The sequence below is a fragment of the Lepisosteus oculatus genome, chromosome 3, assembly GCF_040954835.1.
Source record: "Lepisosteus oculatus isolate fLepOcu1 chromosome 3, fLepOcu1.hap2, whole genome shotgun sequence".
Classification (NCBI taxonomy): domain Eukaryota; kingdom Metazoa; phylum Chordata; class Actinopteri; order Semionotiformes; family Lepisosteidae; genus Lepisosteus; species Lepisosteus oculatus.
The window spans coordinates 2,418,447-2,429,219 of NC_090698.1; the positions used below are offsets into that span (position 1 = coordinate 2,418,447).

The following is a 10,773-nucleotide window of genomic DNA, read 5'->3' on the forward strand; positions in this document are numbered from 1 at the left end:
AGTTGTATTTGAAGATGTTTTTTTTTCTGTAGCGCCGGAAGGTCAGTACCTCGTGCTCCCACAAGGGGACAGTAGTCACGCAGCCCTCCTGCACTGATCGGAGGGTTTCTGGGCAGTAAACTGCTTTCACCAGCAGTCGCCCTGCTTGGTGTAAAGGAAAACCTTTTCCGTGTGTTATCTCAGACTTTATTCTGTACAGGTGGGTAGCTGCAAAGGAACAAGTAATAGGTTTATTCCATGCTGAAAAAAAGAAGAGAACACAACGTTTCGGCCGTGGAGCCTTGTGTTCTCTTTCTTCTTTTTTTCAGCATGGAATAAACCTTTTATTCTGTACATGCAGGCTGTTACATCAAGAGGAGTTTGGAAGCAGGTCCTGTGGTTTTGTGTGGTTGTGCGTCTGTCGGTCTACTCGGTGCTCCTTCCCGACGAGGCCCGCCGGCGGCTGGACTGCTGGACTGCCGCCTTCCTCTATTTTTTCTTGGGCTGGGAGGCAAGGAGCAGCCAATACAAGGAAAACGCGGTTCCTGGAAGAGCAGGAGAAAAAACGGAAAGAGGAAAAAAACTCGTTCATTTCCTTCTCGTCCCGCCCCCTGTTGCGCCGGTCATGGGCCGCGCCCGAGTGTGCTACACAGGACACTCGCCAGCGGGCGACCTCTCACACGACGCAGTTGAACGAATGAGTGATGTACGGAAAATAAGGTTAGTGAACCTGAATTTCCTAGCTGTATTATAAAAGGCAGGGCTACCACAGAATTCTCCCAGTTCTATCTGTACTGGGTTCTGGAGTGTGTTGGGGTTTCCAGCTCCTGTGGGGGAAAGGGGCATGGAAACGAACTGGCTGGCGCCCGTGGGAGAGGCAGGGCGGGTCGACTCGGAGGTGCACGGTGAGGCCGCGGTACCTCCCAGGGTGATGGCCATGGTGAAGCGGTACAGCAGGACGTCCACTGTCCCTCCCTTGATGTGGACGGGCAGCCCGTTGTCCTCCTGCAAGAGGGACAGGACATCAGGCTCTCCCCCGAGTCAAGCCTGCCCAGGTGACGGCGCCCTCGCACGCTCTCGGTCTTGAATCCGCTCCTGTACAGTGCGGTTTTGAAGGGCACCGCAGCAGTAGTGGCTGGAAAGCCAGTGGCTAACGTGCACGCGCACAGCGCTCGGGCAAGGGTTTGAGAAGCCCTTCTGGCACAGAGTCTCGAACCACTGCAGCCGCCCCTGACTGTCGGTTCCACAGGTCACCACGAATCTCATTCCTAAACACGGAGGTCAAAGGTCGATTCAGCAATAATCACGTTCAGGTGAGGGAGCTCTTGACATTAAGGCCTGAAGATCTTTGGTCCCGATAACCTGTGAACTGCTTCACTTTAATAATCACCTGAAACGGATCAGAAGCCAATTTTAGGCAGCCTCTAGAATTTGGTGATTTAATGGTGACCTGTCTCGCGCCCCAGACAGGGGCTCTCCACAAGCAGGGTTGGAGATGCCTGTTCCCGTGGAAACTGCTGGTATCCCTGTACCCATGGGATCAATGCTCCCGCTGTGCCATGCTTAGTTGTTCCCCAGCTTTATTTATTTTTACCTGGAATAGTTTCTGGTTCTCCGGCACTTTGTTCCTGACCTGGCTCCTGGCCGTGGAGCTGAAGGAACGCGCGACCAGCCGCTGCAGATTCTAGAGGGTTTGGGAGAGACAAACAGCAACACAAGAGCCCTTCAGATTCCACCTGTGGTTGTCAAGGTAACCCAGCAGGTGGAAGCCCCTCAGCCACTCTGGGAAATTTCAGTGGTTCCTCTTATTACAGTAGGGTTTCGAACTGGTGAGGTGTTTCACTTCTGTTCATGCCCACAACCCTGTTAAAAGGGGCTGATGCAAGTTATTTATACCTGGTACACTTTCACCGAATGGTGAAAAGGGGAAGTAATGGCTCTGGGCACGTTTCGGTTCCCCTTCATGGAGTGTAGATGCACCCAGGGGTGGAAGAGATTGGTGAGCCCAGCAGTACTGACAGGTTCTCTCAGCAGCTTGACAGTGCACCAGTATGTCCTTAACTCCTCTCTGCTGTTAGCTGGTTTCCTTTATCTGCTTTGTGAGTTTGAGCGCAGAGGTCCTCTGGTTGCCACACCTGATGCACCGAATTGCTCAGCAGAGTGGTGGCTCCTCACGTTAAAACACTGCTCAGATTACCGCTGCCTGGCCCAGAATGCACGTGTTTAGACGTTTAGAATTTTGTACGGAAGCAGTGGTTTGAATATGGATGGGTATGTGAATGAGTATGTCAGCGCAACTTTGCCACCTTGTAAAACCCAAACATCGATTACTAATGCACAAAATAATCAAAACAAACTTTCCAGCTATTTCATCAAGTGTTTTACTACTGATTGGCTTCAGTGAGTCTGAACGAAAGGTTAAGATCTATACTTTGCAGTCAAACCTATAACCACGTTTTTAAGATTTATTGGACCCCAGTAAACTAAAAAAACATTGGGGTCTTGATTAATCAGGACACTGTCATTTTAAATAACTCAGAGGTCTGTCTTGTATCAAGGTCAGACCTAAAGTTTAAAAAAGCACAACCAAACTTGCTGTGCCTTTGAGCCAATCACATGCAGTGGAACTCAAGAACAAGCCAATCGCAGTGAGCAGAGGAGGTGGGACAGGGGGAGGTCCGCCCCCCAGCTCTGTACTCTAAATGTGGAAACAAAGAAGCATGACTGCTCTGGCAGTGGAGTCACATGTTGCACTATCCCCTTTCTGGAGCCTATTACATTTTACAACAGGGCAATTTTTTTTTATTTTCAATAGTGAAAGCGCACATCAGTCCTGGGATTCCATCAAAATCAGAATTTTACAATTCTAAGTCCTTTTAAAGCTCTGGAATGTCAGTGTCCAACACTCAGTGACCCGTGACATAGACCATAACTTAGGGCTGACTTTCAATGTTTTGACAACAAACGGTTCCTTTATCTTTTCAATCTGCCTGCCTGCTTGTTGGTCTGCCTGCCCGTTCATGGTTGCTTTGTTGATCTAAATTCCTGAACCGAGCCAGTGAAGCACAACCATGTCCTTATGGTCCCACGTTCAGAGAGGACAAACACAGAAGACTCTTGAAATTGAACTGTCCTAATCTCATTACGAGCCCAGCTGCATGTTTAGTCCCTCTTGTCTTACAGGAAAGAAACAACAAGCAGGCCTGCCTAAATGCCTGACCTTCCTACTTTAGTTCTTGCTCTTACATTTCTTGCTCTCCACTTTCAACGTGCAAAGGCTGAAACAGGACGTTAGCTCCCAGGCTTCTCAGCTTTTACTGGGCTCATTCCCCCCCTCGGAACAAACCGCAGAAAGAGTTTAGAAAGTGAAAAGGGGTTTTTACCAGGACGTGTCTCATGCTGGGTGGCGGTCTGTGCGGTTCTCCTGTCTGCTTCTAAGCTGCAGGCCCTACAAGGACACACACATTTCTGCAGCTCTGAACGGGAGCCAAAGTATGGACAGCAGGAGAGACCAAACTGGCCTGGGCACTCCGGAGGGCTGGGCTTGAGGGAGGGAGCGTCGGACGAGCCCGCTGGTTTTGTGCAGGTGTGGGTGGGAAGAAAACGAGGGAGTCTGATCAGAGAGCTTCTCTTAACTCGTCCTGGCTGTCTTTTTCTGCTCGGTGGAAACGAACAGCTGTCTATCACTTGTACAGCGGTGTGTCACTCTGCTACACACTGAGAGCTCGCAGGTCCGTCAGACAGGTTTCCTCCAGCTCACGTACTGCAGAGTCTAAGGCTCTGCTTCCAAGAGGGGGAAAACTCCCCCCTTTTAATTCTTTCCCCTTCCTTCCTTCATACAGTTCACCCAAGCAGCTAGTATTGGACTTGGCTTCTGTGCAGAGACACAGCTTCTGTCTCTTTCAACCTTTTGTTCCCCATATTCAAAAACAGAAAGCCGTCCAAGCGTCCTGGTTCTCCTCTTCCTTCAGGGCCTGCAGCAGGGCTTTGGCAGTAGGAGCAGTGCTGGAGCAGTGCTAAGCAGACGACTGACTGCGCAGGTGAAAATCAAGAGCCTGACAGATCTGACATGAATGACAGGAAGGGAATTGGCATCATGTAGAAACCAAGTCATTCCTCATAAAGTCTCTACATGTCGGAAGAGAAGGAGCTGAGAAGAGAGAGAGAGCTTCTCTAGCCTGTCTTGAAAAAAAACAGCTGCTTGAAAAAAGGGAAGTGAGATAATGGGCCGCTGGACTGACTTGGTCATGTGTTTGCTTGTGCGCTCACAGGCAAGCTGGTCTCCACAAGAGAGCACAGAGCAGAGACCTCCTGCTGTCGGTAAGTCTAGCTTTTCTCACTCATGTACCTACTGTGCGAGCTCGTGCATTCATTCATCGACATATTCATGACCACCCGTGCATCAGCAGTGTCCTGGCAGTAACGAAGGAAAGACTTAAAACAATCTCTCTGCTCCTTCTAACTCTTTCACTAACGAGCTCTAAGATGCCGTGGCGTGGCTGCGTGCCGTGTGTGTGAGAGCTGTGAAAGGGATCCTCTGTCGGGGCACTTGTGTGTGCGGGTGCTCAGGCAGCAGAGTCCCGAACCCACTCTGAATCTCCTACTGTCCCATGAGAGCCGCTGTCAGCCAGGAGAATTGTTAGACTTTATTGTTATTTTTCATTCTTGTGTCATCTGCAAATGCTTCTCTCTTCAACTGTTTCCTATTTAAAAAAAAAAATACGTGGTTGTTAAAGCTGAAAAGTGTTTTTACACAAAGGGTTGTAGGAGTGTGGGACAAAGTGCACAGCCATGTTGTTGAAAGTGATACCCTAGTTTCTTTCAAGAACAGCTGGATGAGATCCTCCAATCAGGGCAGGAGATACTACTTTACACAAAGGGTTGTGGGGGTCTGGAACAAGCTATTTTGTAAAGGCGCAGATACAGCAAAACACAGTGTACAGCCACAGCCATAATGTAAGTGTTCCTATGCTCCATCTCCGCTGTTGTTTGCCACTAGTTTGTACTAAAACATTTATTTTAAAATTGTACAGATTCAACAGTAATATGATAAGGTTTGATTGCTGTTAAACTAATCAATAACAAATTCCATTTATTTTCTTAAAACATTTGATATCCAGCACTGTTTATCTCACTCCTCGTCTGTCTTCACCCTTGGTAGTGATGGGTTCAACTGCAGTTACCCACCTGGTCCTGCTGCTCAGCCCTGCCCTCGTCCTCACCCTCACCAGCTGGGACAGTGCTTCGCCCCTCCAGAGCACGTGAGACACTCTTCTTACTCCTAAAATGTACAGTACCTGTGTGTCTCAGGTGTGTCAGGGTGTTTCTGTGTGATTTGTATCTCAGGTGTGTCAGCGTCTCTCAGGTGTGTCAGTGTGTCTCTGTGTGGATTGTCTCAGGTGTGTCAGTGCATCTCTGTGTGGATTGTGTCTCAGGTGTGTCAGTGCGTCTCTGTGTGGATTGTGTCTCAGGTTTGTCAGTACATCTCTGTGTGGATTGTGTCTCAGGTATGTCAGTACATCTCTGTGCGGATTGTGTCTCAGGTGTGTCAATGTGTCGCTGTGTGGATTGTGTCTCAGGTGTATGACTGCTACTCCCAAATGGAGAGAACTGAAATCTTCAGATCAGTGAGCTGCTAGAAACCACCTGAGTGTGACAGGATGAGGTGCCTCTTCTCTGAACCCTCCTAATCCTTGTGTTCTTGAGCTTTTTAATTTTTTTGATAACAAACTGCATTGCAGTGCACCAGGAGAGGAAATGCTAGCTGCTTTCTGATTGCAGGTTCTGTACGTGGGAATGCATGAAGTTCACTTTGCTGTGGCCAGGATCGTTCTGTACGGTGAGCAGCCTGGCTCCGTTCACACGTCATATCAACACTGACCTGCAGAGAGTTCACAGTCTGTTCACCAGGTTCCCTGACTGACCGGTCAGCACCGATACAGCCCTGTCCTTGTGTTAGTAATGAAATGAAGTTGTGAGCTTCTTTCAGGTTTTCTTTTGGTCCCACCCATTGCATCTCACGTTAATGCTTATTATTCTCCCCTTTGTGCACAAAGTCCTGCCACATTCAAAGAGACAGTCTGGCCACAACACAACACAGAGCACAAAATGCGGGCACAAACACAGCAGCATCTGCTGCATACTGACCTTGCGATTCATGCATTTGCCAGATGGTCACGCAGAGGGATGATATTTGCACATTGTAAAGTGCAGCATCGCTGATTTTTCTTTTTATCCTTTACATGGTGCATCCCTGCTCCTCTGGCATTTATCTTCAAGGGATGTGCAGAAGGGAAAAGCATAGGATTGTGTAAATAACTCTCCCCCTCCCCTTGAACTCAGACCCTGAAGAAAATCGAGTGTTTGATCCCAGAGTATGTGAAGACCTGGACCATCCACGGCCTCTGGTGAGGAACATCCTGGGGCTGTTGGAAATCCTGGGAATGGGCTGGGATCCGGTGATGTCATTCTCCTGCTGCACTTGTTCACTGCGAACATGGAACACATACCTGCCAAGTTTCAATACTGTTTCAGTTTCTCTTTAATCACTTTGGATTTTGTGCACTGGAGCACTTTTCAGCTCCGCCTCGCTGGCCTTACTCTCGTTCAGTTCTATTCTTTTCCTGCTTGTGATGCCTTCTCTTGTTTCCCCTGTTTTTACACTAGATGTAAATCTTCGCAAACACATTGAGTCGGGCTGAATAAAGTGCATCAGCTCAGCAGGTGATAAGTAAAGGAGGAATGTGTGCCTAAAGTTAAATAAAAAGAGAAGCAGACCGTAGGATACTGAAGACACCAGCTGTGTGAGAAAACTAAGAGCCGCTGTGTGGTTTTGGCTGTGTGACGGGTTCCTCTCTCTCTCCGCTCCAGGCCGATGTCCACGGGCAGGTGCTGTGGCTGTTGGCCCATTTTCCCCTCTGACCTGGAGGTGAGGCCGCAGAGTTCTGTGAGAAATGCCGACATCGTTACGGGCTGTTGCTGAGTCATGACAGAAGCTGCAGTAGCAAGAGGGAGGACCCCTCAAGCCATGGGGTCCTCTGCTTCGGCTCCTGTAGCTTCAGGGTTTGGAGTATAATTCAAGACGGGTGTGTTTCACTTATGCACGACCTCGTACGGCACTGTTACTGAAGTCGCACGAGCCGCCTCTCGCACTGAAGAGCCTCCTCTCTTCCGTGGCCAGGCCATGAAGACACCAATTCACCTGCTCCTTCTCTCGCCCGTGCGAGAGAGCCCTATCAAACCTAAAAGCTGTGCATGCTGTGCTTTCGGGGAGCAGCCTGCTGTAATCGCTGTAGGTTGAGCCTTGGAATGATGCCTAGTTTGCGGTATTTCCCTTCAGCACGCCGACAGGAACAAGGTGCTGATTTCGCCCGCGTCTCTGCTACAGCAGTGTTGAGCATGGCCTGTATTCATTCTTGAAATACCAGTTTAACAGGCCCTGAGATTCTGGTGCTCATTTATCCACTAGCACAAGCTAACGGTGCGCCCACTTCTGCATGCTGGTGCTGGCGGTGACAAGCAGGCGTAGAGTACCGAGGTGTGACGTGATCCACGCCAGCACTTGCCAGGAGCTGGCCGGTGGGTTACAGCGCCCTCTGTTGTCCTTTCACAGGAACTGCAGCCGGAGCTGTCTCGCCTGTGGCCTACGCTGTTGAAGTCCAAATCCAACTTCACCTTCTGGTAAGAACTGACGTGTACAGAGCTCAGGCCAATCGGGTGGTCTTGTCTGTCTGAGCTCTGTTCCTCGAGAGCCCCTGATCGGCCAGTTTTATCAGACTTGGAAACACTAAATTAGGATCAATTAAGCAAGCGATGTGTTAAATTAAGTTATTGACCATCCAGTGCCAAATTACGAGTGCCCTTCAGCTTGTGAGGACAAGGATTCTCTTAATTGAACACATTGCTCGTCTTATTGGCTTTAATGATTTTCAGAAACCTGGAAAAGTTAACTGCCCTGTGGCTCTCCAGACCCCCTGCTCCACATGTCCAGCTCTTTTTTTTCATACTTTCCATTGTGATTACAATTTGGTCTTCGATATTCTCTCTGAGTGGACTCACTGTCATAAACTCTTACATTGCAATTGTAATATAATGATGGCTTATGCAGAGTGATTTCTAATTGTTCTCAAATGACCAATTCTCCCTTGTCCTCTGTGTTGGCCAAGAACATCCTGGGCCCTCCCAGGGGTATTGCTCTGTATACAGTATCTGGGGTGGGACAGTGTGTGTGCGGTGTGTCTCTGTGTCCGGTGTCTGGGGTGGGACAGTGTGTGTGCGGTGTGTCTCTGTGTCCGGTGTCTGGGGTGGGACAATGTGTGTGCGGTGTGCGTGTCTTCCCGTGTTTCTCTCGAGTCTGGTTCTGCCACAGGAAGGACGAGTGGATCAAGCATGGCTCCTGTGCTGGCTGTGTGGAGGGCATGAACTCCCCCACCAGGTACTTCCAGACGTCCCTCAAGCTACGAGCCCACTTCGACATCGACAGGTGCGAGTCGCCAGAACATCTTCCAGTCAAATCACAGACCAGAACCACAGTAAAACTCCAGCAGCCGCCTCAGGAAAACCATTTCAACAGCTTGGCATCCGCAAGTCTCCACACCTGACTGTCTCCTGACTGTCTCCTGACTGGCCTTGGAGGCCAAGCTGTTGAACGAGATCAAGCTCTCCAAGCCTGCTGTGTGTTTGTGTGTGCTCCGTTGTGTGCATGGTGTTTTGTCACTATCAGAGCTAATACCGCAAATATAAAATTAGCATTTCCAGGAGTCCTGAAATACCCGGTGCTGTGCCAACACTGCTGGATCCCAGGTACAGAGCCAGTCTTCCAGAACTGCACTGGACTGTTTGTGAAGTGTTTTGCTGTGGCAGTATTATCTACCCATCCGGGCTTCCTGGTTGAAAGTGGCATGCCAGCTCTCCTTGGATATATGGATATAGAATTTTCACTTAATCACTTTGAAAAACCCCAGTTTTTAAGCGTTGATGTTTTTGTTTTGGTTCTGAGTCACCCGTGTTGGTCTCTCCTCCAGACACACAGCCTGACGCCTGTCCTGTTGTCATTGTAGGGCCCTACAGGATGCTGGCATTGAGCCTTCCTGCAACAAATCCTACATGGTACTGTAGTCCCCTCTTCCTTATTATAGATCCATTAAGCTTGATTTTACAGAATTTATCTAAATGCAAATGTCAGTTTTGTCCACGCTGACCATAATATCAAAAATCTTTACCAAATCGTGTTACAGAAGCCCACAGTAAATATGTAGTAAGAGCATAAAGTACACAAAGTAGTAAGACTTCAGAATAATACAAAATAAAAATTGAATATGTAGAAACAAACACAACTTGACATCACAGCAAAGAGATGAAGATGCATATGAATTTCCAGCACCGGATGTAGAGAGATCTGAGCTGAGAGGGGTCTGAGCTGCTGACCCACGGCGAGCCGGTCTGGGCGCAGTGTAGATGCGAGGTGGGCAATGCCAGGTAACCCATCCTTGGTTTAGAAATTCGGACCCGTGACACGAGTTCAAGCGAGGAGGCCTGGGCCATGGTGCGCGCTGAGTGATGCCCTTCCTCTCTCCCTCCCTCCCTCCTGTCCAGTACAAGCAGATCCACGCGGCTCTGGCCCCCGTGCTGGGCGAGCTCCACGTCAGCCAGTGCGTGCAGGACGAGCAGGTGAGGGGGGCTCGGGGGGCTCGGGGGGCTGGGGGCCACGCGGCGGGGGTCCTGCAGCTGTTCTCTTCCCGGCTCACGGTCTCTCCCCCCCTCTCTCCCTCCCCGGAGCAGCAGCGGCAGGTCTGGATCCAGGTGAAGATCCCCATGTTCAAGAACTTCACCCTGGGCTGCCACCGGCACCACGCTGGGCTGCCAGCCTCCCCGCACCCCTCCCCCGGGCACCCCTGCCCCCACAACGCCTCCGTCTACTTCTACCCCATCAGCTACGACCACCCTGACCAGCCCTGTCCTTAACACCGACCGCAGAAGACACCCCAGTAATCAAGCGGGGATCCCCTCACCTTAACTGGGGTGCTGGGTTTTCAGCTTAGTGCACCAGCCTCAAGCTCCACCGCCGAAACGTTGTGTCTCTTTCCCTTTGCTTCCAGCAGGGAATAAACCTTCACCTGTTCCTCTGCAGCCTAAGCATGCTGACGCAGCTCCCTGCCTGACCTTCTACAGAAATAACTAATTCCAGGAATATAAACCGGTATAAACGCAAATACTAAGAAGTGAAAGGCCAGCTTGGCCCACTGTAGAACCTGTCAGAACTGTGTCACATAAAAACCCTGACCCTGCTCGTGATGCTGCAGGACGCTCTCCTCTCGGCAGGGAGCGGGACTCTGCCGGAACACGAAGAGGACGGCTCCATCGGACGCCTGCTCCGCAGGGAGTGACCGAGGGCAGGAGACCCCCGGCTGCCGGCGTGGAGACCCGCCACCAGTCTCTGTGGTTTCTGTTCATACTGTACCTCACACCCTTTGAGCTCCACCGAGTGTAAGACTAGTTTTAAAATGGCGGTGGTCCTGTAGCCTGTTATCTCAGGAATGAACAGCTTTTTGATGCTTTCTAATGAACTTTAAAATTGAGTCTGTGTGTTTTTGTCCTTCTTCAGGGCATGCCCTGTAAATCAAAGGCCGGTGAAGTGATAGCCTGTATTTCTCATTAAGGCCTCTCCAGGGCCAGGGGCTGAGGTGAAGGAGCGTCTCGCTCTCTGATTACCCAGTCGCAGGTATTGTTTCCTGTGATCTCAGTCTTCAGAAGGCCAGGTAACAGTAGTCATCAGGTATATTCAATTTCATCCAT

At 50.0% G+C, this 10,773-nt stretch overlaps 2 protein-coding genes across 6 annotated transcripts; one reads left to right on the forward strand and one right to left on the reverse strand.

Moving 5' to 3' along the window:
• Positions 1-170: 170 nt before the first annotated feature.
• On the reverse strand, positions 171-3,472 carry cox7a1 (cytochrome c oxidase subunit 7A1). Its single transcript, XM_069187782.1, has 4 exons — positions 3,363-3,472; positions 1,574-1,663; positions 900-984; positions 171-524 (listed from the first exon to the last, which is right to left on the reverse strand). The coding sequence occupies exons 1-4, from the start codon at positions 3,375-3,377 to the stop codon at positions 469-471; spliced, it is 246 nt and encodes an 81-aa protein (XP_069043883.1). The 5' UTR covers positions 3,378-3,472; the 3' UTR covers positions 171-468.
• Positions 681-10,556, forward strand: rnaset2l (ribonuclease T2, like). 5 transcript variants are annotated; one of them, XM_069187777.1, is made up of 11 exons: positions 681-699; positions 4,251-4,299; positions 5,141-5,240; positions 5,761-5,818; positions 6,322-6,386; positions 6,850-6,907; positions 7,592-7,659; positions 8,348-8,461; positions 9,039-9,087; positions 9,574-9,648; positions 9,760-10,556. In XM_069187777.1, the coding sequence occupies exons 3-11, from the start codon at positions 5,143-5,145 to the stop codon at positions 9,940-9,942; spliced, it is 768 nt and encodes a 255-aa protein (XP_069043878.1). In that variant the 5' UTR covers positions 681-699; positions 4,251-4,299; positions 5,141-5,142; the 3' UTR covers positions 9,943-10,556. The 5 variants fall into 5 exon arrangements, with proteins under 5 accessions (XP_069043878.1, XP_069043877.1, XP_069043880.1 ...); XM_069187776.1 differs by lacking the exon at positions 681-699 and having other exon boundaries at positions 3,536-4,299; XM_069187778.1 differs by lacking the exon at positions 681-699 and having other exon boundaries at positions 5,100-5,240.
• Positions 10,557-10,773: the final 217 nt, after the last annotated feature.

Excerpts from the sequence above, each read along its gene's own strand:
- rnaset2l (XM_069187776.1), top strand. The coding sequence starts at position 4,203 with ATGGGCCGCTGGACTGACTTGGTCATGTGTTTGCTTGTGCGCTCACAG. Across the intron at positions 5,241-5,760 it reads GCTTCGCCCCTCCAGAGCAC|GTTCTGTACGTGGGAATGCA; the intron begins GTGAGACACTCT and ends TTCTGATTGCAG. Across the intron at positions 6,387-6,849 it reads TGGACCATCCACGGCCTCTG|GCCGATGTCCACGGGCAGGT; the intron begins GTGAGGAACATC and ends TCTCCGCTCCAG.
- cox7a1 (XM_069187782.1), bottom strand. Across the intron at positions 985-1,573 it reads AGAACCAGAAACTATTCCAG|GAGGACAACGGGCTGCCCGT; the intron begins GTAAAAATAAAT and ends TCCCTCTTGCAG. Across the intron at positions 525-899 it reads CATGGCCATCACCCTGGGAG|GAACCGCGTTTTCCTTGTAT; the intron begins GTACCGCGGCCT and ends CTGCTCTTCCAG.